Source organism: Myotis daubentonii, chromosome 17 (genome assembly GCF_963259705.1).
Source record: "Myotis daubentonii chromosome 17, mMyoDau2.1, whole genome shotgun sequence".
NCBI lineage: Eukaryota > Metazoa > Chordata > Mammalia > Chiroptera > Vespertilionidae > Myotis > Myotis daubentonii.
In genome coordinates, this window is record NC_081856.1 from 14,868,019 (window position 1) to 14,895,646 (window position 27,628).

Sequence of the window (27,628 nt, forward strand, 5' to 3'; positions counted from 1 at the left end):
TTTTCCCACTTTTACCATAAACAAGGCCCTGATAAGGGATCTAATCTAAGCAATGGTAACAGTGGAGATTGGCGTGAATGGCACCCTAAGCTGTTCATGTCTGTTCCCGACACCATCCCATTCAAGCATTTTTCTTAAGGCGTGATATGGCAGAGAAAAAAAGAACATGATTTTCCCTACGACATTGCTGATAACTAATAAACCACACACTCAGTTGTATGTAAGTTAATTCTTTAAATTTAATCAGTCCTTTATAAAACTTCCCAATTAATTAGTAAAAGATGGCTTATTTTAATAGCCTTAAACATTGGTTGCTATTTAAACAAGACATTCTAAAAAAAAAAAAAAAAGGCAATCACATAATAGTTTATAGTCATTTACAAGTGGATGGTATACATTTAGATACAGAGGTAGAAGTTCACTTTTACAACGTCTCACTAATACACATTTACCAAATTCAAGGCACAAAATAGTTTGCTTTACAAAAAAATACTGTAAAAATGTCATTTGCTGTTGTACAAGGTGAATAAAAATTTCAAAAGAATCTTTACAGCCTTCCATATGTACTCCATAGTGTAAGATCCCCCCCCCCCATCATAGTTGGCACAAAAATGGGGATTTTTTTAAAATTTAGAAGTCCCCATTTTTAGAAACGTTCTCTTTGCTGATCTGCTATGTGTTCTAGATAAAAGTCCACCCAAAGAAAGGAAACAGCAACTTCCTGAGGAAAGGGCACGTTCTGTATGCAGCAGAATTCATAGGTAGGAAATGCATGATCTTTTTGGGATAATTCGGTCCCCAGTGATAGGTACTTCAGGAAAGGTTTCAGAGAGAAAGTTTAAAAATTCAGCTAACACTTTAGTCGTTGTGACCTTAAGAAAGAGACCCGATTATCTTACCGAAACAATCAAACATCACTTGATTCAAACTGATGGACATTTCAAAATTCCTTTTTAGAAGAGCTATATAAACACCACGAGAGGCTGCACAGGCTGTGCAAAACGGAAACTGAGGAAACGGGAGAAAACATCGCACTATCGGTCCTTGGAGTTGCAAGGGAGTCAACTGACTAGAGTTTAACGACAAGAATTAATGAACGCTATGGGAATTAAGAAAAACCACACACATGATACACACTGTAGTTATCATCTCTAGACTTTCTGCTCATTAAAAAAAGTCACGGGAGCCTGGAGACGCCACACAGTGCTTGTCTGAAAGAACTGACTGGTTTTAGGGTTCTGCCTAAAAGGGACCCCACTGGCAACACTCGACCTCACTTTTGCTGATCGCGTTTTTCCAAGTACTCTAGTCGGTTAATTTACACTTTATTTTTTAAAAAGTTGATTAATAAAAAAAAAAAGTCCACTCGAATTCAGAATCCCGAGAATGTCCGTTACTTGATGTGGTGAACGGAAACATCTTGCTCGTCTTCCGAGGGAAACGGCGCTCCACCCAGAAAAGATCCTCAGATGCCATTTTTCGCCTCATTATTGTTTGTGGCTTGTTTTCTCTGAGCGATAAAGGGGTACATACACTTGTCTGCTCCGAGGAATCGATACATGCACACGACCGCTTCGAAAGGGAGGATGCTGCAAGGGAAAGCCACAGCGGTTAGCAAACGCGAGGCGGTTAGCAAACGCGAGGCGTGCGCTCCGGCAGGGCGGCCCGGAGGGTGCCGGGGAGGGACCGTTACCTCTTCATGAAGGTCACGATGTACATGAGGCGGGGCGTGCAGACCATGGGCTGGTCGGTGAGGATGGCCCGCATGGCCTGCTGCACACAGTAGTCGGGCTTCAGAGGGGGCAGGAACGGCTCGATCTCCTTCCTGAAAGTTAGGTGATTAAAACGCCATGAAAGCTGAGCACACCACAGGCAAGCCTGCACTTCACTTCACAACATGAACAGCGATGTTATCTGAGCGACAAGATTTTGCCTCAGTTTTCACTTCATTTTGCTTTTCTGTTTAGTTTTTTTTTTTCTAAATTTTCCTACTATGAACAGGCAGAGTCTGGAAAACAAGTTTAAAAAAGAGGGCAAAATCGGTCTGCTTTCTCTAAAGTGAGTCAAGTTTAAATGCCTTAAATTATCTTTTTCTTTCAACATAAAAAGCAGAGGGTGTTTGGCATAACAAACACTGAGCCCAAATGAGATGCCGGAGTGGTGAGCAGGGCAAGGCAGGTAGTGGCGTGTGAGCCCCGCACAGCCTTCGGGAGGCAGCGGAAACCCTTCCTGGGCGCTGGCCGGGAAGCCAGGTATGTTCTCCAGGGCTCACGGACATGACATGCATTGACTTTGACCTTCAGCTGAGTTCAGCACGGCGCATGTTGAAATAGCCTACTGAAACGTGTTACTCCTTTCACTTTCCTTTGTCCCACCACAGCTCTGGACACCTGCCCTGATGCTAAATAGGAAGCAGAGCTCCTCAGACCCTGAGCAGCTGATTCCTAACAAATAAGGAGGGGAAAACCACACACACACACACACACACACACACACACACACACACACACACACTCATGCATGCATGCGCACGCACGTGCGGGGAAGGTCAGCCTGAGACTGCAAGGACTGAAGTCACCTTCCACCTGCCTCCCTGCTTGGTCAGGTTCAGGATGTGACCAACAGGGAACGTGTTGGGTTATCTCCTTTGCCTTTCAAATGCATCCAACAGAGGCCTCAAGCACGTCATCGCAGGTACCCTCTTACTGACTCGCGGGGTTTATGCTGCTTAGCAAAGTCAGATGAGACTTCACATTTAGACTCCCACCTGCCCCCTTTCATTCCTAGTAAACCGAGTCGTTTCTTCTCATTCTGGAGTGCATCTGGCTACATACACTCTCAGCAGAAAGGACCTTCCAAGCCTGGAGAGTGACTCCCCTGACACTGACATTCCCCCAGGCACTAAGGAAGTAAACACCTCCTAAAGAGGGGGCCTCCGGGCACGCCTGGGAGCTGCGTCTCCTCCAGGAAGGCCCGGAGAACCATGTTCTGACGCTTCTAGACGGACGTCCGCTGGGTGACACAGTGTGGCACAAGACCCGCCTGTTCGTCTCATTCACCTCAAAGCCTCTGACCAGTGGAAATTACAGGTTAACTGTCAAATGAGAGTCCAAGTGCAAGCCGACGTCTAGGATCCAATTTCACGTTTTCCCGATACGGAAAGATGATTTTTAAAACACTTTTTATCAGCAGTAAGATAGGTTCTCACGGACCTGATCCGGCAGCCTCGGAACATGCCAGTGTCTACCAGGTACGGGCACACCAGTGTTGTCTTAATTCCGTCCTTCTCAGCAGCCTTTAACTCGTGGCTCAGGGATTCGTGGAAACCCACGACTCCGAATTTACTGGCACAGTAATCCTGTTAGAGGGAGAGAGGAGGGCAAGAGCTGAGAACACCGAAGCCCCAGACCAAACCCAACCTTCTCCCGGGCCTATTACTCTGGTTACATGTTTGCTACGAAAGGTTACAGGTGACTAAGCAAAGAAAAGGAAAGCATTTTAAAAGACAGATATCTGATGTGGTTCAGTGCAGAAATAATATTTTCAAAGCAACAGCAAAAACACATGAACACTTTCTGCCACATCAATGAAGTATCAGATTACTTGGGGGAAGTTACCACAAAGGAGTCTAGGAGAGCCAGCGAACTGGAGTTAGAAATGGAGAGAGGTTCACTTTGAAGTGTCTGGAAATTTTACAAATGGTCTCTTGTTCCCCAAAGGAAACTGAGAAACAGTTAAATTAATGCTAGGAGAACAGAGGTGAGTCTAGCTTAGGTTATAAGTTGTTATGACCTGATTTTCTTTTTCGGGTGAAGTACAAGTAAAAATGATAACTATACCTGTGAACTTAAACTAGAACTCAGCCTAAGGAAACATGGTATAAGAATAAAGTTCTCCACTACCCAACATTAAACTTGGGAATGGCCACGCAGAATGCAGAAGTCGTCTAGTCTGTGCCCATCTTCGTGTCAGTGTTAACCCTACAGGCACCCACAGGAGAACAGCATGGGACTGTACATGCATATGCTTTATGGTTAACAGCACAGGACTATACATGCACACGCTTTATGGTTAACAGCACAGGACTATACATGCACACGCTTTCTGGTTTGAATGTGGTTGGAGGCCAGTTCCACACAATGACAAGGCAGGACTCCTCACATCGGCCAGAGCCATCTCATCTGACGAGCTGACACAGACAGGTAGCTCACTTTGGTCAACCTTGGGCCTCACTTATCTGCTCCCCGTGACACTGCCCCTGCCCTCCACGGCTTTGTTCTTGAACCTGTGTCTTCCACCATCATCAAGCAAAAAACTGCTAGCGGGCACGGGGCACACAGAGGACTGGCCCAGCGCCTTCCCTTCCCGCTGCTCCCCGTCACACTAGCCGGCCCTGGAACACCAGGCAGAGGGCAGCAGGTACTCTTCTTAGGATGTGGGGGTACTCGTCACCAGAGAACGCGATTCAATGAAGGAAATGCTTCCCATCTGACAAACCTCGACTCCGGCGGTACTGAACAGCCCCAAGGAACTCGCGACTGTCACGATATGACCGTGATTGATCTCCAGCATCGTGGGAAGAAAAGCCTTCGTGGTCTGAAAGAAAAGGGAGAGACAGGCTTCAGAACTGACACGAGCAGCTTCCTCTAAAACCCAACCCAACAGCATGGAACAGAGTTCACACTAACCAACGAGGAGACGATCCCTTCAGAGTCGGGGTAACCTCGCACGTGTCATTGGCGTGGCGGGCCTGTTATAAGCCGTGACCAACAAGACCGTGACCCAAGACCCTTTGAGGACAGTGTCCAGATGAAAAGAAAGCCGTTCATATAAGGGTCTCTATCACTTTTCAAGTGAGTGTTGTCTGCTGATCTAAACGACCCCCAGGTCAGAGTCTTCTTATGCTCAGGACACCTAAGTGCAGCTCTCATGGTCTGGGAGGGCCTCCAGCCGCCCCACAAACAGATGTCTTGTGTTAAGTTTACCCAATGGACACATCTGAGCAGTGACAAACCATGAATGCAGGGGTGTCCCAGCAGTCCCGTCCAGCACGCAAAGCTTTCCTGCCAAGTGTGCTAACAGGAGGTGAAGTATTTTCGCATGTAAGAACCGGGGAAAAGTATAGAATCATTTTAATGAAAACTGTCATAATGCTAACCTTGCACTGACAGAAACTTCTCACTGACCGCACTGCACTGAGGGCTGTGCAGGGGGGTGGCTTTCCCACGGGGGCAGGTGACGGCCACTCAGGTAGCAGAGCACGGGGCTCCAATGCCAGGAAGGGGCCTCAATGAAGTCTCTTCTCCTTCAGGCTCTATTGCTTTTGAGATGCAAGGCCGTATTTTTTTTTTTTACATTACTTCAAATTGCTTAAGATGATCTATGAACTACTCTACCAGGCTCCCAACAGTTTTATAACCTGCTTCTTAAAAGAAAGCAGCAAAGAGCAATCTGTCTACTGTTGAGTTATAGCCCATTGCCAACACAGCTTCCCATGATTTATGAAGTAAAAAAAACCAAATGCTGCACACAATGGACTTTAAGAAGAGCTTCATTCCCTTCTCAGAGGAGTTTCTGGCTAAGTGATCGCTGAATTTCTGCATAAATATCTAATGTGTTATCAAAGCGTTTGCACGTCCAAGATGAAAAACAGTCATTCCATCAATTTTGAAGTTTTTCCATGTTCCAAACCATGATGCATGCAGCTGGCCAGATGGAGTTTGGTGACATGTCCTAAGGTTTTCCTGAGTCTGACTCTGGCCCAGCATGTGACACCCCTCGCCCCCAACTCGGACCCCATCTGTCGGGGCCTCCGCTGTTGTCGCCCACGTCATGCTTATTCTCACCTGGCAGGTCTCACCCACGGCCTCTTCCCCGACGCTCCACCCCCGGGCCTCCTATGTACCTCAGAGCATGCTATGCACCACAGTCCCTTCTGCTTCGAAGTGCTCATGTCACTGGGGCTTCCCAGGACCTCTCTATCGAAAGTAGTTGGGGTGTTAAGCCTTTACCTAATATTATTCTGTTCACCTTGACTTGGTCCATATTTCTTTAAGACACATAGTAGGTACAACCGTAACATCTGCTATATGGTATCTTGGTTTTGATTAATATGTCTAGCTAGCCCAGACTAGGCGGGGAGATACAGGTTCTTTCAGCGATGAAGGGAGATTCCCACGCGGTGACAAGCACTGGGGAGAAAGTGACGGGACTCCTTGTGTGCCTACAGACCCGCCGCAGGGCTGGGCGTGTGACAGCCCATGCTTCAGCTTGACTTTATTTCTTCGTAGTAGTAAGCAGGAATGGTTAGGGCAATGGTGATAATAGCTATGATTTTGGACTGCTTGATAGCCAAAAAGGGCAAGCTGTGGTACTTTAGGTCATTACAGGTTCTCCTTTAGGCTCTATGGCTGACATATGGCTATTATATCACAGAACTGCAATAAAGTAACATCACAAAGAGGCTTCTGTATTCCAACAGAAAACCTATCCTTAAATAAGCGAGTCTATGAGTGTTCTTGTAAGTATCTGGTTATAATGAATTGTCTCCAGATTTATACTCCAAAAAAATATTAAATTTATTCTTGATGTTATCCAGAAATCATTTTTAAGTATTAAAAGTTTGCTTAGTCTCGAAAGACGACAGATTTAGTATGAAGGGCCCTATTTTTAAGTTCTTAAATATAAGAACTCAATGTTAAATCCCAAGAAATTAAACACCGTATAAGATACCACTAAGATACGCTATTTGGTGACCTGACAAATCCGAACGCCGACTGTGACCGCCACGTGGCCAGTGTCCCCCCCGACTCTTGTTGGTGGCTGGCCGCGATTACACACACAGACACTGAGCGGGTCGGCTCAACGACACCCCTTGTTCACGCGCCACAATGTTGCTTGCAGGTGTTAAATGACTAATCCAGGTCCCAGCACCATATGAAAGTAGGGGATAGAAGATTAACAAATTCCTAATGGTTTTCAAAGTTTAATTTCCTCTAAGTTTCTGAAACTGATGAATGTCCCCTCCTCTGAAATTAGTCTGGTGGCATTAACTTGTTCAGTAAGTGTTTCTTGAATGCCGACTCCATGCAGGTTCTGTGTTCTGCCCTGGCCAGGGATGGGAAATGACAGCGGGTCCCTTCCTGTCTGTGCAGAATTCACACTCGCCAGCGCCTCACTGTGTTAAGTCAGAACACCAAATAGAAAGCAGTTCTAGTCTAACCTTCACAAAAGCAGGGTCTTATGGCTGCTTTTTTTCTTAAAAAAAAAAAAAAAAATGTCGTTTGGGCTTCTTACCCTGCACCCTCTGCAACGTAGTTTGGAGGGATGTCAAAGCTGCTGGTTTGTATTTAAAGGGAAAAAGGAAAAGGAAACAAATCCAAACATGGCTAAGTGACCATTTTTTCCCCAATTAATTGTGGTTGTGAATCGCTGTTTTCAGGGAAGTATGCTTCCCTGTAAGTAGCTAAAAGTGTGACATAGTTTGTTTCCATCTGAAGAGAGGGAAGGGTCAGGTCAATGTTTTGTTTAAAACATGTGATTTCTCGCCTAGTCAGGGACAGGTCTGGCCTCTGTCAATGAAAGGCAATGTGTTATGGTATTTCTCACTCCAAGACCAAGGCCTAATATTCTTTATTTGGAAAAGTTTACCAATCATAGGTCTAATACTACAGTTACTACGACAACTACAAAATGCCAGGAAAGCGAGGTGCTGAGGGAAGTGGGATGCCACATGGGCCTCAGAGTCCACACTGTCATCCTCCAGGGCTGGCGTCAAATGCTCAGCCCCTACTGTGCGCCGGGCAGAGGCCAGCCTGGGACGGGAGCATGCGCGTAGGGACCACGCAGGTTTCTTCCTAACTCTGAGTATGCAGGGCTCACGCTGGAGCCAGATCCACGTGACTGAGCACCAAGGCTGTTAATCATTTTCTTTGCTGCCTGAATGGAGGTGAGCAATGACCACTTGTGCATTATTTTCACAACCAAACCCCTGCCTTATGTCTGGAGCACATTACCAAATAAACTTTGATCAGCACGGATTCTACCCCGACTTTACAAGGGAAATGCGATAAATCAGTGGCTAGAACGCACCTCACTTTCAGGAATTTCCCCAAACCCCGGACTAGCCTCTTTCCTAATGACTCTTGCCCTCCCCAGCCTGGGAGATGACATCTGAGATAGCACAGCATGTTCCGTCCCTGACACCGTCTGACAGCGCACAGAAAGCTGGCACTTGGCAATGAATTATTAATGCGCGCAAATACTGCAGCATGTATGAGATGGGGACCAGCGAAAGGTGAAGTGCTAGTTGCCATGACACCAGTCAGTTCAAGCTAAGGTTCGCGATCTTTCACTTTGTCTCAAAGAGTCGTTAGCAGAACAGAAAAGACAAACCTGAAGCGCACACCCAACGGCTTAAGTACAAGCTCATGGCTGTGCTGCCATCGGTGCACCCGGGCGGGCGGCCCAGGCAGCCACGCGACACCAGGACTGTTCTCCCCTGGAAGGACGGGTTCCCTGGGGCAGGAGCTGGGCCTGGAAAAGGGGTCTCTGAGGCGAAGGAAGCAGAGTGGCTGGTGCCAATGGCAGCTGGCAAGGTTGGCTAAATGTTTAACCTAAGTCAGAGAATTACAGTCCATCGCTATATCCTCTTACTCAAATGTCTAAGAAACAGAGGAAGATACCCAGCTTCTCGGCAGGAAAACAGGGTTGGCTCTTGATCTCAGGGCAGGGCGGGTGGGGGGGCACTTAAAATCAGTAACCAATGTACACTATTGGTCTGTTCCGTGAGAGAATTTACAGGTAGAATGGACCTAGGGATTATCTTAACTGCAAAAACAAAACAAAACAAACAAAAAAAACAACTCTTAATAATGGTGCCTGGCTAAAAAGTGTGGAGATGCACCTTTCCTTACCCGTGATTAACTTTCCTCACGAGACTCCAATACTGCAGTTGGCCACCAGCTGACAGGGTTGCTATGGGACTTTATACAGAAGGAGCCTAGCCAGTTTGGCTCAGGGGTTAGAGCATCGACCCCTGGACTGAAGGGTCGAGGGTTCAGTTCCAATCAAGGGCATTTACTGCGGTGGCAGGTTCGCTCCCCAGCCCTGGTTGGGGTGGGAGGCAACCAATCGATGTGTCTCTCTCACATCGATGTGTCTCTCTCACATCAATGTGTCTCTCTGCCCCCCCCCCTTTTCCACTCTCTCTAAAAATCAAAGGAAGAAATGTCCTTGGGTGAGGATTAACCAAAAACACACACAAAAAAACCACCAGAAGGCAAAGGGACATTCCTATGGACGCTGACATTCCTATGGAAGCTCCTTAACAAGCCTAAGATCTCCCTGGCTCCTCAGGGGTCCTCTTCAAAGCACCGGGCACTTTGAAAGATAACTGTAAAGGTCATATTTACAATATAAACAAGAACTTGAACAGAAGGATGACTGGACAGACATGGCATGTCCTATCTCGAGAAATCTCTGACTGTTAGGTTTATGCCAAATTAACCTCCTACAGTTCCGACCGCCCCGCTCATTCCCGTGCTCTTAATGACAGGCTGCAGCAGAGCCGGCGGCGGCCCTGTCAGGCCCAATCAGCCCGGAGCTAACAAAGAGCACCGGGGGAAGCGTGGATCCCGCAAAGCCTGCTGGGAAACTCCGAGCCTGACATGCGGGCGAGACGCCTAGAACGTGCTCGCCGTACTTGTAAGCAAGTCCAAGTGAATGGGCACGAAGGGGAAAGCGAGGGAGTTCCCCCGCAGGAAGAGGCCTCATGTATTTCTGTGCATTTTTACAACTGTCCTGTAGTCAATTCAAGAGAAGGCGTGTTTTTAAAGAATCATTTTGCAGTGTTTAGCTCTCATTTGAATGTCCAAGAAACAGAGTGAACTTTCTAAAGCGACCCACGAATCATACTACGGTGAAAGGGTACCACCGTCAGCACTTATAGTACAGTTTTCCGCTCTATGTTGACAGTTTTCAGAATCTACAAAGAACAGCAACATATACAATTAAAGGTAATACAATCAAGACTCACTGAACAAAGAACATGTAACTGGCACCCTTAGGGTGCCCCCTCCAGTGGTTCAACACCGCTCCCTGGGGTCTTGCTTCTCCTGTCTACGTAGCTCCCAGAGAATCCCAGGGACCACACTGCTGTTGACAAGGCTCAGATGACATCTGGGGGCACTGTGCTCTGGAAACTCAGTCCCCGCTCCTGAAAAACTATGATTCAACAGCACAGACTTGTGAAGCACTGAAAATACAGTGAACTGTGCTACGAAGGTTAAGAGGATAAGTCATTAATGTGTTCAGAGACTGAAAAATGGTGACATACCTGCCACCAAACCCGGGAGCGGAGCACATGACTAAGCAAATACTATCCTGACCGCACTTCAGGCATTGCACTTTGACGCAGAAAATGCTACTTGAAAATTTTCATTACAAAATTACCTTCAATTAGGAAGTGAAACCCAGATCTATGTTCAATACCAATATACCGACTTGAAGTATGCTAGATGCAGTTGACAGCACACATTCTGAAATTTATGTAACTAGATCCTGGCTTTTTTTTTTCTTTCCTAGTTGGGTGTGTTTGCAGACAGAAAGGGACACATTGTGCAATAGAGCCCCAAGATACCGAAGCCTGGAACTACTCTCTCAATCTTAACAAAACCTTCATCAAAATATCAGATTGACACAAAATGTTCTGTCTTTAGCTACAGAGGAGGCTCAACATGTCATCATCGTCAACTTGTACCATCTACCGTCCTTTTATGGCTGGGTTGAGGCCGCAGGATTAGCTCACATTTGCAGGCATCAGCGGTTAATCCTGCGCACACACACACACACACACACACACACACACACACACGCACGCGCGCCCATTCCTTCAGCTGCCCTGCAACCAAGAAGCCAATAAAAGAGTGAGGCCTTTCAAATGAACACCTTGACACCCGAGTTATTCAGCAAAACTAAGTGCGTCCATTATGTTGCCTTCCCACTGTCGAGGCCTGGAGAGAACCTACCCCGGGGCGGAGGCTCAGACATCCACATCCCTTACATTGAGCGTGTGCCACGCAGAAACACCCGAGAGGAGGCGACTTAAAACTCAAACCTGCCGTTGGGGCCCAGAAACCACGAGGTCCCAACTGCCAGTCACTTAGCCTTCCTCGTTACTTGACCCCCCTTGACTTAACTCATTTGTGAGATGAAAAGATCTCCAAGTTTCTTAGCTCAAAAATGTTATGATGACGTATAGCCAATAATTCTTCCTTTGATTCCTGCCACGCTTTCAAAATACAAGTTGTAACACTGAGGTCTTACTTGCACAAGAGTCTCGTAAATGACTCAGTAAGTATCTCCCCATTAGGGCCCGCATCTGGTGAGCAGTAAGAACATCTAGTCATCACACACGGATAACTGGTCATGCCTGTGCCTTAAAATAATCCAACAAATAATTCATGTCTCTTCTATGTTAAAAAAAATTACAAGTTATCTGCAAAACAATCATCGCTTTTCTGCGTTTCACTCCAGCCCATGGAAGCTCGGTGTGTGAAAGAAACCATGAATGCTGAGCCCTGTTTCTGAAAGGCTGACCCTCCCCCTGCCGAGTCCTCGATGATCAAAGGAATGCTCCGGGAGCTCCCTCCAGCTCAGGGCCCTCCCCTTCTGTAATAACTCTTTATAGAATCAGGAAAATAATCCACAAAATTGCAGCCAAACCGTCGGCTGAACAACAGGTTGTCATTAATCCCTTTGCTTTGCCCCGAACTTGAATCACATCTCAGAAATTATAAAGAAGACTGATCTTCCCAAGGGCAGGGCCTCCGTTCTGCTCTGGTGACTGTAACCACTTCCACGGGGCACGGCCACGTGCAGCAGGCCCGGCCACGCTCAGGCCTGAAGTGCAGGGCCCTGCTGCCCTCCCACCCCACCCCATCCCAGCAATGTCCCCAGGATCACCTTCCATCACCCCTTGTGTTTCATATGTGGAAACAGTTCAAATTCTTCTCTGATTTCTAGTTGTTTTTTACTGGAGTCTTTTTAAAAACTTAAAATCTTAACCTAAATGAAAGAAATATAATCAAAAGGTTATTCCTGAAAACTTATGTATTCTCAAGCCTGCATGATCACAACGTAGAATTTACTATGTGTGAGGGTCTGTCAAGTACCTGTATTGTACTGGGCATGTTGACTAAATTCAAGGATTGTAGAAACCACCTTTTCTATAAATCAGTGGTTCCCTTCAAGCAAAGTTCCTTCTCCAACTCTGACGTGCACGGATCACCTGGGACCTGAATCAAATGCAGATTTCGACCCCGTAGGTCTGGGAGGGGCCTGGGTCTGCTTTTCCAACGTGTGGCCCTCTGCGTGGGCCCAGGCTGCGCACCGAGTTCTGTGAGCCGGAGGCTCTGCCCACGCCTCAGCTCCGAGGCTTCAGAGCAGTCCCTGCTAGCAATGCAGCGACAGAGGCAGACTCATTTCTCTGCTCTATCGAACCAGGATTTTAGGGGCTGGGAAGGCCGTTCTCCACGCCCCACACTCTTCTCCCAACAATGTTTATTAGATAAAGGTCAGTTCAAGTCCAAGAAGAGCCCCAGAGCTCTGGGGGTGCTCCGAGTCTGTTTACAGACTCGCTGTATGCACACTGCCTGGGTCCATTTTAGCAGTGAGCAGGCTCCTCGGCCGTGGTCTGCGAATGTTTGTGTCCCCCTCAGGATTCATGTTGAAACCTAATCCTCAAGGTGATGGTATTAGGACATGATTAGGCCACGAGGGTGGAGCACTCATGAATGGGATGAGTGCCCTTATAAAGAAACCCAGAGAGCTCCCTCCCCCCTCCGCCATGGGAGGTTACAGCAGAGACAGCTGTCTACACACCAGCAAGTAGGTCCTCACCAGACACCCAACCTGCTGGACCCTTGATCTTGGACAAACCTCCAGATCTGTGAGAAATACATTTATTTCGTTGATAAGCCACCCAGTCTGTGATATTCTGTTATAGCAGCCTGAACAGACTCCCGGTCCACATTAGAACAAGCTCTCAAAACGCGACCGAGAAGACTTCAAAATCACCCAGAGGCTGTGAAGGCTCGGCTTTCCCGACAGGAAATTCAGACCTTTAGGCCTCCACATCTCTTTCATTTCTCACGCTCACCTCTCTAAAGCTGTCATGCTTTGATGAGCCTGGGAGAAAGCCTGGCCTAGGAAAAAGTGACCCCTTTAACAAAGGGGTAAGTGTGGACACAATCAGCCCGTCAGAACTGCACAGTTTTGAAAAACCATGATTAGCATTTTCGAAGGCAAAGCTTACAGAGTTATCTGGAATTCTGATCCCATAAGATTGTTATGTAACAGAATAAAGGTTTTACATTTTTCAGGAGATAATAACCTTAACAATGAAACTGCACTAAAATCATGCTGTTAGTGACATTTTGGTCCCAAGTATTTATAGGACTTTGTTCAGCCAGTCCTTGTAGAAGAGCCTTTTTATTCACTACTTTTCGCATCCAGTTTGTCAGAAATACATTTCGCATCCAGTTTGTCAATGTTGACACATACATGAAGAGGAGTAGGAGGAGGAGGAGGAGGAGAATGAGGAGGAGGAGGAGGAGGAGGAGGAGGAGGAGGAGGAGGAGGAGGAGGAGGAGAAAGAGGCTGGGTGAGCAGGGATGCACTATTCTATTCTCAATGAAAATTACAGATAAGGCAGAAAAACACATGAATTGGGCTTTGGTAATAAAATTCTATTCATTCTTTAGTCTACAATTTTTGCATGCTTGTCTAATTTATGGAGCTATCTTTCTGGGGATATTAAGCTAGAGTTAATTAGCTATTGCTAAACTAACCATGCTAGTTAAAAAAAAAAAAAAAACACCAACGTTTGAAGGTGGATTCTTACATTCTACCACAGGACAAAAGCAGAAGTGACTCACAGGCAAGTCCAGGGGCTTTGAACATGTAGCCCAGGGAAGTACAGCAGGTCCTGGAGTAACACTGATTCATTCAACATCGATTCGTTAACATTGATGAGATACCCTAGGAACTTAACTCTTGATTATATCATTTGGCCTGTGACGAAGGTGGTTACATTATGCGCCGTTCTGCTTAAAGTCGCAGACCTTACTAACACTGTACTTTGTAGAGGCTTCAAACTAAAGCCCTAGGATGAGGGCCTGGGTCTGGCTTCTTCCTTCCCCAGGGGTGACTGACCTTAGGCAAGTCCCATAACCTGTCACAGTTTGTTTCCTCACCCATAAAAATGGGGGTAAGTCTACTTAATTCCGAAGAATGTGCATGAAAGGGCTTTATAAAACTTAAGGGCTATATAAAAGCACAGTAATGCACACAAGGCTCATTAAGCATATATTTATAGGCTAGTTTGGTTATAAGTGCTATCTATTTTAGGTTATGTTTTTTTCAAGTTCCTGCAACTCCTGGTTTCTTGCTATGTATGGCTCCCAGGCCTCCCTGCCCTCCACGCAGCACCAGACCACACTTCCGGCAAAAACCCGTCCTGACCCCTGGGAGCAGCCTCAAAAACACATTGCTGAGTGATTGTTCAGACACCTTCTCCTCCGGAGTCCCAGACGGTGCGGGGAAACACCCCAACACTTTCCCATAACACCCCCTTCTAATCCTTTTCTTTAGCCCTCTTTTACTAGGACCAGAAAACAACTGTTTCAAAATATCACTTACAAAGCTTGACGGAGAAGAGTCCAGCAAATGTAAAAACACGAACCGCACAGAACTACTTTTTGTATCTGCTGTGTCCTCTTTCCCAGGAGATTATAAAACTATCTTGTTTTAAAAAATCCTTGAGAAATCAGTAGGGGGCAGTATGTTAGCTACAATTTGCAGGTGGGAAATTTCAGGCTGTGGATTTTAAGTTTCACTTTGTCCTCAAAATACCCATGTGCTACACAAGTTACACCACCAAGTATTTTCCCAGTTACACCGATTTGGGGAGTCTTACTTTGAGCTCCATTGTTTAGAATGACACTAAGAAGCTGAACCACATTGATATTTTAAAATTCCAGTATTGAGCTATTTGAAGGAAAAGCAAGAAATGCAGACTTTATGCAAGCAGCAAATGAGAAACACCGTGGTTTCCCCAAACCAAAAATCGCCAGTGTCACGCAACCTTAACACCAGTGCCAGGGTCACAGCTTTGTGTGAACTTTGAGAGCCTCACAGACCAAGCCGTGTTTTGTCTCCAAATGTGAAGTCACTGTAAGTGGCTTGTCAGTTGGGCTAATTTGACAGCACTCAAGGTTGCCGCAGTAATTGCCCTCACTTGTTAAATGTTCTCGCAGCATTTGCTGAAGTGCTGAAAGTTTTATCATCATTAGGAGAGGATATTCCATTTTCACCCCCTTGGTTCACTTCTTTTACTTTCAGAGCATTTTGGAAAATGGTCTCTGACAGGTGTGAACGTAAGTTTTAAGAGAATTGACAAATAAAGAAAAAAAAGAAAAAGGAATTCAGGAATGGGCCATGCTGGGTGAGATCAAGTGAAAGGTGTTAGCATTCCTGCTGTTGAAAGCATCCCCTCCAGGCTGAGATGGCTCAAGCCTTGTAAACCCAGAGACCCAGGTGACTGGAACTAGCTGGCCCACTGTCGGGCGAGGGTGACGAAATCCTAAGGCCCTGCTCCACAACCTCCGCTCTGAACAGGGGTATCTTACAGAGTGTGGGTCACAGCACAGGGAGGCCCTCTCGGGCTCCCCACCAGGGACCAGCCGCATGCTTTCATTGTCGATATGTATTCTCAAAGGGAGGATGAAAAGCTCCCTTCCTCCGAGTTATTTTCCAGTTATGCTTACAAGGGGTCTGAGCCTAGAAGGAGTTTTTAGGTCAGTTAATGGAAACTAGAAGAGGGATTTGTTCTTTGAATAGCTAACTTTGACAGTAACTTCTGAGATAAGAAATCACTAATTAAACTGAGAGATTTAACACATGTTTATCTTATCAGACTCAAAACACTGGATTTATTAACCCATTCAGTGGAGGCAGGGAATAGTTCCCATTTTTTAAAATCTATCAGAGTTTGTCATATTTCAAAGATTAGCTACAAAAGGCCCTTTATCTTGGGAAAATAACTGGTTGTGTGTAGAAGGAAATAAGATACAAATCCCCCCTGCCAGTACGCCCCCTAGTGGAATTTCAGCATAGTACAACTTGGGGGTCCCCCAATATCCTGGCTATTTAGGACTTAACAATAGCCAGGCGCGGAAGGACTATTCCAAGTCCAGGGGTGTCACTGCACCTGGTCACGAGCCTTCTGCATATGTCACTCACTGCATTCCAAGCCGAGCAAGCACACAGGACCACCTACACATCTATCCACACAGGCAGCTCTCTGGGCTAGACAGAGGCAAACTGACTACTTACCAGAATTGAAACAGGTTTAAATGTAGTTTCCAAGAGACAGAAATTTTAGATGAACCTGCTATTAACACCCCTTAACTCAAGACAAACTGAAATAAAAAGGGGGTTCCTACTTTAAAAATGCATTCTAACTCCCAAGTGAGGTTAAGACTACTGAAAGGGATTTTCTGATTGCCACATCTTAAGAGATATAGTCAAGATACTAAAGTAAATTCACTTGACAACCTGAAGAATGGCTAAGGTAAACACAAATTTAAAGGGAGAGAATAAAATGAGAGAATGTGGGCAGTTAAGCATTGGCCATTGGGTTTGCAGCTCTTCTGCTGGCCCCAGGGACCCAATCCTGCAGCAAGTGGGTAGGGACTTCGCCAGGCAATGTCCATTCAGTCTTTCGGGAAAAGCTATTCAATCTGTTAGCATTAGCACAGGTCAAAGAATGCATCCACCCCGACATGTCCTCTAGATACATTCTACATGGTTGGATGATGGCTAAAGTCTTGCATGGGAAAAGGAACAAATACCAACTTTGTTTCCAGAAATGAGATAAACAGCACATAATCCAACAAGAGGGCCATTCCCTGAACCTGGAACTGGAGTTGATTCTACAAGGACTGCCCCTTAATATATAAAGATACTAGTTAGTCAACATGAAAACATCTTGATTGTGTTTGTTTTTTCTTTCCCTGGAGTAGTGACCCATTGTCTGAACTATTTAGCTCTGTCTCCCAGTGAGACAGGACTCAAATGGCAGAGCAGCTGAGTGGCCAGGGCTCTTTCAGGGCACAGCCCCGTTTGACCTCGTTTAGGGCAAACCAGGGGCTAAGTGATGAGCTTGAGGCAAGTGGATTCAACTTGGGGAGGTCTGAGCTGCAGTGTTAATGAGCCTGGACTTCGTGCTGTGAACAAAATGGTCACGCAAGGGTTTGGGGTCGGTTCCAGTCAGGGTACCCTTAAGCAGGCACATCACAAACTTAAGTCTGCTTAGAAAACCCCAGGGTGCGGAGCAATGGCTGGAAACAGGGAAAGACATTGGGAGACTTTCCAGAGACCAGGCAAGCGTGATGGAAGCACACAGGTGGAGGCAGAGGGTAAAGGAGGGATCACAGCACATGGAAGCAACAGAGCAGTCAGGGCTGGGTGCCCCGTGCGTGCAGCACCAACAAAGACAGACACTGCTGATGTCTCCAAGCTTGGTCCTGGCCGTGCCTGGGAACTCAAGAAGGAGCAAAAAGGAGGGAGTTCAATTTTGAGACCTGCTGATGTTAGGGAATGCACGGAACAGACAAGGCAGTTTGTGAACTTGGGACCTGCCACAGGAATCACAGTTGAAGCTGCTGATAGATTGATTACCCAGCCAGAAGTGCCCAGCGGGAAGAGGTGTGAGCACCTAATACCAGAGTCATTACGTTTCAGAGGCAGGGAGGCTAAGAGGGGTGACAGGAAGAGAAGCAGGAGAATCGGGGCTTATCATGGAAGTTAAACCACCGAGTTTCAGAGAGATAGTCAACAGGGTAACATTCTGCAGAAAGACCAAGCTACACACTGGATTTGGCAACTGGGGGAGCACTGCTATTCCTCCTATGGCACCGGTTACTTGGTAAGAGCTCTTAAACCAGCAGTTCTCAACCTGTGGGTCGCAACCCCTTTGGCGGTCGAACGACCCTTTCACAGGGGTCACCTAAGACCATCCTGCATATCAGATATTTACATGACGATTCATAACAGTAGCAACATTACAGTTATGAAGTAGCAACGAAAATAATGTTATGGTTGGGTCACAACATGAGGAGCTGTATTTAAAGGGCCAGAAGGTTGAGAACCACTGTTCTAAACGATCAAGATAACCAGACACATAAGAGAAATATGTCAGAAATGTGGGGAAGATTTTTATAGGATGGTTCCCTGCTCACTCAGACCAGTTACGTAAAGTGACATTTTATCATGTCATAGGTGTTGATTTCTAGTAGCAATAGACATGGGCCCAGCATGTAATGTATCAAATATAGACACTCAAAGTTCAATGAGCATGTGATCCTATTTTGTTTTAGGAAAGAAGGCTATGCAATGACTTTGTCAGGCACAGTCTCAGGTACCCAAGGAGTTGCTATCTAAGGAGAAGTTTTACTCAGTGTGACCACAAGAATTACTAAGGCAATTTTTAGTTCAGTTCAAGACATAAGAAGTCTTTATCTCTACAGCTCAAACATTTGATTTTTATGCATATATTTATTTAATAACAGAAGGCAGCTAGTTCTAGTACAGACTTTAAAAGAGGCCTTGAATTACAAGGGGTTTTTTTGTGTCTTTGTGTGTGTGTGTGTGTGTGTTTAATCCTTGCCCAAGGATATTTGTCCATTGATTTTTTAGAGAGAGTGGAAGAGAGAGGGAAAGACAGAGAGAAATATCAATGTGAGAGAAACACATCGATTGGTTGCCTCCTGCACATGCCCTGACCAGGGCCCGGGCCGGGGAGGAGCCTGCAACCAAGGTACGTACCCTTGACTAGAATCAAACCTGGGACCCTTCAGTTCACAGGCTGATGCTCTATCCACTGAGCCAAACTAGCTAGGGCAAGTTTTTAGGAGCTATCCTTAGAAAGGAAAACCGTGCTCTAGAACAGTGGTTCTCAACCTTCCTAATGCCGCGACCCTTTAATACTGTTCCTCATGTTGTGGTGACCCCCAACCATAAAATTATTTTCGTTGCTACTTCCTAACTGTAATTTTGCTACTGTTATGAATCGTAATGTAAATATCTGATATGCAGGATGTATTTTCATTGTTACAAATTGAACATAATTAAAGCATAATAATTAATCACAAAAACAGTATGTAATTATATATGTGTTTTCCGATGGTCTTAGGCGACCCCTGTGAAAGGGTCGTTCGACCCCCAAAGGAGTCACGACCCACAGGTTGAGAACCGCTGCTCTAGAAAATATATCCTATATAATAAAAGCCTAATATGCAAATTTTCCCTTCAGGCAGTTGTTCAGCCGGAGACCAACTGCCCACTATGGTGTGTGGTGACCACCGGGGGCGGTATGGAACATGGCAGGTGTCAGCAACCCAGCCCCTGGGTGGGGGGGAGGGGGGCTTTGACCTCTTGCTGGCTTCCCGGGGGGCGGGGGTGACAGGGATGGAGGTGTGGTGAGATTGTGGGGTGTCCGCCGAGCTTGCTCTCACTCTCCCTGCTACCCTTCCCCAGGACACCAGGGCTCGCGTGCGGGGAAGCCCCCAAGCTCAGGTACCAGGCACCTGTGAGGAGCCCACCCCACACCTGTGCACAGCGCCACTCAGGCTCCCCGTGGGTTCATGCAGGAGCCAGTCTGCGGGGCTGGCTGGGAGAGAGCGCACTGCCCCCGGGCTTCTGTGTGGCACCGCTGGGCGGCCCAAAGGCCCATGCTGCACCCTGGCCTGCAGCATCCAGCTGTGCTCACTGCATCTCCACCTGGGGACTCGGGCACCGTGACTCAGGCGGAGGGGGGCATGTGGGGGCACAGGGGCCCAGGTGCTGCCCAGGGCCCAGAGGTCAGTTGGGACCTGCCCTTCTATGCCAGACTCTCATGCTTCGATCGCTGGCCAGACCTAGGGACCACACCCGTGCACAGATTTCATGCACCTCTAGCAGTCTAATAATTCTCAATATTATGGTTTGGAGGAGGAAGCATTGACTATACAGTTTTATATGAATACTTTAGAAATATTTTTTTAAATTCTAAATCTAAGAAGCATTAAACAAAACTAGGTTTCTCTAACCAGAGAACAGAGGATTACAGTCTTTGAGATTAAAAACTAGTAAATCACACACACAAAAACTTGAACGTTAATAATTAGGGACCATTCATGAGATATTAGGTACTAATGTCTTTAAGTGCTACATTACTCAGGTCTCCTGGTGGGCTTTTACTTTTCCTGGATGGATTTTAACTAAATAGACTTTAGACATTTGGATATAGATAAATGCCTAATTCAGTAATTAGTATTTTAAAACTGTGAAACCTTTTAAGTTAAGTGGTCTATTAATTAACCACCAATTATCTTGTCTGACTACCGTATCAATAGAAGTAAATTACCAACTAGCTATGTGACAGATTGAGTCCTTTGCGATGCAGAATTTCTCCTGCACATAAAAGGCCTGCAGCTAAATGCTTTTGCTTCCCCCTTTTGGTTAATCAGGGATCAATGTGCTGCTCACATCGAAAGGCCAGATGCAGCTCTTTGGTCAAGAAGGATCTACAGATAAACTATCTTCTAGAAACAGCAAGCTAAGGCTCTATGCTTAAAAGTAACAAGTGAAGCCATGTTAATGTTTTGGGGGGAAACATGGGTTTGCAGTTCCAGTATGGAAGCCAACTTTCTATATTTCTCACCAAAATATAGAGAACCTGAGATAATGACCAACAAAGGGCATGGTATTGTATACACTCTGCATGGTCTCGTCCTCACCGGAATGGGTGCACAACTGATTATGCTGACTAGGACCTGCCCCCAATCTATCACTTCTTGACTGGTGACCAAGAGAAGGTTCCTAGGAAGGTTCCTGGTGATGGAAGAGTACTGGAGGGTAAAGGGTGAAGTATCACAGCAGACAGGAGGGCTGTGCAGAACAGTGCCACATCCGGCGCAGCGCCAACGTGCATGGGAATAGCAAGAAGCAAGGAAGCAGTTGGAGAAGGAGTCCTCTCCTCAAGGCCTGGTCACTGGGAAATGGGAATGGAAACCAGGCATTCCACTTGAGCTTGATTCCAATTCGCATATTCACACCAGCCCTCTCAAAGTCACCAGCCTCGCGCCACCGAGCAGACTTACTGCACTACAGTAAAGATGAGCATACAGGTGGGGCAGGGAGAATGGAAAAACTGCAGGAAAGCAAAAGGAGATGCGCACGGTACCTAACGGGAGACAGCCCCACTGTGAAATCTCATCGATCGTTCCAGCTTCAATTAGTCCAGCATAATGCTTACCTTTGGAAGCTGCAGGGGACAGACCCATGTGAGCATGCTCTGAAGAGTTGATCTAAATATTTAAGCAGAAGCCTGGCCTTGATGATCAAACATTTATTGAGTGGCTTAGGACTCGAGTTCTGTGCCAGGAGGGGGAAAGCAAACAGATGCATATAATAAGCTGCCTTCAGACTGTGTGCCATCTACTGCGGGTTTCAGAGCACGAAGTATAAAAAGTTGCACCAAAGAACACAGCCTGTGCGAAGCTGCAAGAGATTCACAGCAGGAAGAGAGAAAGCTCGGACAAGTCATTTTGCTGTAGTTTCATCAGAAAATAAGAGGCTGGACAAGATGATCTCTAAGGACCCTTGCAGCTCTAATATGCAAAAACGCCAGAAAAGGTTACAGCAAGAACTTGAGCGAGGCCTTCAAAGGCCGCGCAGGAGGGGCGGAGGGCCTTCCAGGCGGGGAAGAGAGTGAGGAATGGTTTGCAAGCAGCAGCTTTTTGGTGGACCCCCACATGACACCCACGTGGTTTTCTATTTAACTGCATATGACTTTCACTCGGGGTCAGGACTGCATGCTATTGATTATTTTATGAAAACCACCACCAACTGCTACTTAAAAGTCTGGCTCAAGACGATCTGTTCAAATGACTGGACAAGTCTTTGCTCAGCTGATCTACTTTTAAAAAATGTTTGGGACAACTTTTCCCCACCTGCATACAGTCAAAAGGCACAGTGGTGACTTTTTTCTGGAAGAGAACAGCACACGCCAACACTGAACATCTCTGGACAGCTACCAGAAACATCTTCCTCTAAGAGGGGCCACTGGAAGGGGAGCTGAATTCCGGTGGCTCTTAGGCCATGTAGGCCCCCCCCCCCAAAGAATCACTGTAAAAATTAACATGATAGTAAGTCTTCTTTTACATTTTAGTTGCTAGATCTTAAAAGGTTTCTTGGCAAGAAGTGAAAAATGCTAACTAGAAAGCGAATTTTCGGACTCAATATTGAAAATAAATTCTTAAGTTTAGATGCTCGGGGGAAAAACAGCTGGAGAACTCAGGAGCCTCCCATATTTTAATATGAAGTGACGTCATACGGTCCAGGCTTCCAAGAACTCCCTAAATTGTGGAGTTAGGCAACATCTCAAAGGGCCTCTGGGAAGATGGTCTGTTCCTGCGTGCTGCGTACTAGTAGATTCCGCTCCACAATAATCCTGCTACTGGAGAGGTGACTGGGTTTTCTCCTTAGGTTAGAAAGCAGCCTAATGTTTAGGTACAGTACATTAATTGATGGGTATTTTCAAAGCCGAAGCTATGGCTTTTCTGTGCTTAACACCCACTAAATTAGCTCTCGTTTCATAGGATGTTTAGAGAAGAAGAGCCGCTTCCCTCTTATAAGTACTTAACTGCAGATCATAGGGGATTTCTGGAAAAATCTGGTTGCGTTTGAAATTTTATAGTTCAGCAAAATGAGCATGCAGAGAAAGTAAGTGGTTAGACTTTAGAGCAGCGGTTCTCAACCTGTGGGTCGCGACCCCTTTGGGGGTCGAACGACCCTTTCACAGGGGTCGCCTAAGACTATCGGAAAACATATATAATTACATATTGTTTACAGTAGCAAAATTACAGTTATGAAGTTGCAACGAAAGTAATTTTATGGTTGGGGGTCACCACATGAGGAACTGTATTAAAGGGTCGCGGCCTTAGGAAGGTTGAGAACCACTGCTTTAGAGTATTTTGTGTAGATAAGCGTTTAGAGTTCAGAAACCAAGCATCAGCTCCATCAAAGGCTATCGGAAAAAGCCAGTCCCGGTGCCGGGGTTCATAACTAGCCTCCCAAAGACTGCATACCTATTGAGGATGAATAGCTGACTGAACTCAAGTTTCCATGGCAGCTTCACCCTTACCATTCTTCAAACAGGAAAACTACAGTCCACCTGCAATGTATATACATCTTCTATTGCTAAGGAGACTGCTTCACTCAGAATTATAAGCACACGAGACTCTGGGTAAGCTGTGTTGCCCAGTTTGTTCAGCTGCCCCACCCCTGTCACCTGCCACTTCGCTATTGGTCCCGCGGCAGCAAGGACAGCCACCCCTACCCCCACTGCGCACATCACACGCTCGCTCACCTCCACACACACACAAGCACACTTAATGCCCCCAGACTGCATCTGGTCTTCTCCTTCCTCCTCTAAAACATGACATGCGTTAACCCACAACGTTGATATGTTCATTTCTAGAGCGTTGAAAATGAATTACATAAAGTTCATGTTTGAAAATAAAATGTATAAGCTTCTTCCAGGATAAGAGAAATGGTTTGCTGTTAAAAGAGCAACACTTGACTTAAGTACTTCTAAAGCTAGGTTAAGTTCTTAAGCAGTTGCTAAAAAACTAGTGAGGTTTAAGGTGACCTATTTAGGAGAAACAGTTCTTCATTGTGTTCAATTAGAAAGCTAATCTGCCTATGGAAAACACACCACACACACACACACACACACACACACACACACTCCTTTCTCCTTACCCTTTTCTTTATCGGACCCCACTTCTCTACAAAAGTAAAGGGGGAATACTCTGGGGAAGTAAAGCAGAAAGTGGGTCAACCATGTACAGTTACAGGGGAGGCTTCACACCTACCATTACTGAATCAGTTCGGCTGAAAAACTGGGTTAGTTTGGTCCCTCGAGCAGTAGAAAGCCCTCGCTCTCATCCTAAGGCGCTGTCGGAGCTCCGAAGTTCTCCCCATCACCCAGGAGCTGACGTCCTCGATGGTCTAAGTGTCTGCTCCCCCAGATCTCACAACCCTCCTGCCCCTACGTAGGGACCCTGTGGTCCTATAAGGGTGGCTTCTGTCTCCTGCGAGGCCTCCTCTAAGCTGAGATGGACTCCAACAGGACAGTGCCCCGACCCTGCGATGGTCCATGATGTGAAGTGCCTGCCAGGGTGGCCTGACTGCGCCCAGGGGACCACAAACGCTGATCTCAGAATCCCTGGCACTTCCCAAAATGCAGCCGAGCAGTAATTTGGAAGCCTAAACTCTGACTTTAGGAATTCATAAGAACAGCCGATGTTTTACAAACTCAACGGAAAGTAAAATAAACAAACCCAGGATTTTATGCTTCCTCTTGTTATTTTTATGGCAGTCTTTCAAACTAGTTCAAAATGTTCAGTCCTCTACCCTCTCAAGAAACGCTGAATTGGGGGTGGGGGCAGGAAGCAAACAGCGATTTAACAGTAACCGGTGAGTGAGAGACATAATTCGCCGCTGGGAACAGTGCTTAGAAGGAAGCTCTGAGGTGGGAGTGTGCAGGTGGCTTTCAGGCTGGCACTGAAGTTTCTCTCCATCCCCCGCTTCTCATGGAAGAGGCCCCAGAAAGGAACAGAGGATGTTTATATTTACCCAGAAGTGTGCGTGGCAATTGACCATCATGGTTCTCTCAATGAGCTCATCAGGACATTCCAGGAGGTGGTGCCCAGAGACCACGCCGGCGTTATTGACCAGGACCGAGACCTCGCCAACCTCCTTGCGGACCCTTTCCGCCGTCAGGTAGACATTCTCCCTCTTTCCCACATCGCAGGTGTAGGTAAACACCTGCAGGTTACAGTGGGGCAGGATTTCTTCCTCGCCATTCCCAGCTGTCCTCAGAAGTCCAGATGAGGGGCGGGGGGGGGGAATGGAACAGAGAAGGGAGGGGGTTTGCAAAACGTGAGTCACATGGCAATCAGTAGGACAAAGATCACACAAAACAAAAATTCTACAGTGAGCTTCAGATTTCTAACACCGTGAGGCTTGCCAATGGCTGAGCTTACAGCTGCTTCCCTCCCTGAAAAGTCTTGGGGAATTACAGCAATTTGCTGGAGAGCTTTGCTTAGGGGGAAATCATGTAACTGTGACAAGCCCAATAACAAGTCAGACCTCATGGGACCAGCTTCCTGGAGCGAAAGACACCTGGAAAGAACTGATCTGGGCCCAGGGAGCAACACCCCTCCTCCCAGGCACAGTACACACTCCTCTTTGGGCGGGACAGTGGCCAGAAGTGGATTTTACTCTTTAGTCTGAGCACCCTCAAAATGGAAACTCACCTCAAGGCTCACAAATCAACACTGTAACTAATAATCTGAATTCATCCAAAGCCAATAAATGATCCTAGAGTTTCTCAGGAAAAGTGCACACTGGTGTGTTCGAACTGGCATAGCACCCTTACACAAATCAAGTTCACAGGTAACTATGCCATGTTATCACCCGAGAACTCAATTTAAAAACCGCAATCTCTGCCCTGGAAAACGAATAGCTTTCTCTCTTTTTGCAGGGAGCACAAAAATCTGTATTTGCTGCCCTCCAAACCACCGCTGAAAATGTAACATTTTAACCTTTGATTTTTCTGACCTAAACAGCAGGTGCCAATAATTTTGGCGACAAATGATCAATATGGGGGCGGGGTGGTGCCCAAGTTAATCTTCTCTGTACAGTTCAATGTTTTCCCTGGAAACCAAACATCTTGTTAAACAGCAAAAGTGACTGTCAAATTTCCTGGCCTAATCAATACTTATGTTTGGTGGTGGTCTCCACGTTTGTTTGTTTTTAAAAGTCTCAGATTCAGGTCAGTTGAAAAATATACAAAAACGCAGATTTCCCGAGGCTACCAACAACATGGAAAAAATTTTCCGAAGGGCTCAAGTCATTCAAGCTCTGTCTCAAGAAGCGGGTGCAGCGCGTCTTTCCATCAGGCTAAGTGTCTAACTAAAGTACGTACTTATCTCTGGTGACACAATGTAATTATTTTCTTGTGATTAAAGTTACAGTGAAACCAGCGCGGCCCTGTCTCCGAGGCTCAGAGCACAGGAACCAAACGTGCATCTGTCCGCTCCGAGAACAACTTCCCAGACAAGTTTCCCATCGCCAAGGCGATGGGGGCATTTCTCTACGATTCTAGCCTGTGGACACAAGTGCCCTCGGCCTTCCCCGTCCTCAGAGACACCGGACCTCGGCTAAGACAAGGGTTTGGCACACGTCCCTTTAAAACAGAGGCGATCGCGCTCCTTGATGGGGAGGGCGGGGGCCGTGTAGGTGTGTGTATGGGGGGTGGGGGGAAGGAGGGCATGTCTCTTCCAGGACAGCCAGGCTGACCGCGGCAGTGGGGTTCGGGCCCCCCCTCCCCGGTGGGCGCGGGGCCGGGGAGGGGCTGGACTCAACAATGCGGGCGAGGGCGGCGCGGGTGCGGGTTACCTTGCAGCGCCGCGGCGTCCGCCGCCTCCAGGTCGCGGTAGATGTGGCGCACCATGCCCGCCGTCTCCTCGTTGCTCTGCGTGTTGATGTCCCAGAGCACCAGCAGCGCCCGGCGCCGGGCGAACTCGAGCGCGAAGAGGCGGCCCAGGCCGCTGCCCGCGCCGGTGATCAGGCACACCTGGCCCGCCACGCTCTTCTCCTTGGGCCGCACCAGCCAGCGCGCCGCGGCCAGCACGAACGCCCAGAGCACTTTGAAAGTGACCACGAAGAACTCCACCACGATGTTCATCGCGACGCCCGGGGGCCCGCACGAGCCCCGCGCCCGCGCCCACCCCGCGCCGGCGGCAGCCGGGCTCCCCGCCCCGGGGCGTTTGTCCGAGCGGCCGGGACTAGAAGGCGTTTGTCCGAGGTGCCCGCCGGGCTGGGGTGCGCGGGGCCACTCCCGCCCAGGCTCGGCGCGGGGGCCCAAGCGGTGCCCGATGCGGCGGCTGCCCGGCTCGGCGCCTCCTGCCGGCGGCCGCCCGCCCGCCTGGCCCCGGAGCGCCCGCCTGGCCGGCCGGTCCCGCTGCAGCGGCGGTGACAGCCGCGAGTTAGGCGGCGCGCGCTGCCCTCATGGCCAAGCCGCCGCCGCCCGAGCGTCCCCGGAGCCGGCGCGGCGGCTCCCTCTCACCCCGGGGGAGGGGCGCGCGGCGGAGACGGCTCGGGCCGGCGGGCCGCCGCGGGACTTGTCAACTTGACCCAAGTTGCGAGCGGGTGGCAGCGTGGGGTGCGGGGCAGCGGGAGAGCCGGGAAGGGGCGACTCGCCCGGCGCCGGCGAGCGCTGCCCGGCCGCTGGCAGCTGCTCCGCGGTCTCGGGGCCCCTGCACGCGCCGAGGCTGTCACTCCGGCACCGGGCTCCGCAGCGAAATGCCACTCGCAAGTCGGAGCGCTCCCGACCGCCTCTGAGCGGGATCCACGCTCCGCGCTATATAACCCGCGACCGGGAAGAGCCAGAGGCGGCATCGGCCCTCCCTCCGCTCGGCCCACCCCGCCCCCGGGCGCACCCCGCCCCCGGCCC

At 47.8% G+C, this 27,628-nt stretch overlaps 1 protein-coding gene across 2 annotated transcripts; it reads right to left on the minus strand.

Moving 5' to 3' along the window:
- Positions 1-214: 214 nt before the first annotated feature.
- RDH10 (retinol dehydrogenase 10) lies at positions 215-27,601 on the minus strand. Of its 2 annotated transcripts, XM_059672881.1 has the most exons (6): positions 26,572-27,599; positions 24,745-24,980; positions 4,498-4,596; positions 3,213-3,358; positions 1,694-1,825; positions 215-1,589 (listed from the first exon to the last, which is right to left on the minus strand). In XM_059672881.1, the coding sequence occupies exons 1-6, from the start codon at positions 26,858-26,860 to the stop codon at positions 1,466-1,468; spliced, it is 1,026 nt and encodes a 341-aa protein (XP_059528864.1). In that variant the 5' UTR covers positions 26,861-27,599; the 3' UTR covers positions 215-1,465. The 2 variants fall into 2 exon arrangements, with proteins under 2 accessions (XP_059528864.1, XP_059528865.1); XM_059672882.1 differs by lacking the exon at positions 4,498-4,596 and having other exon boundaries at positions 26,572-27,601.
- Between the last annotated feature and the right edge of the window lie 27 nt (positions 27,602-27,628).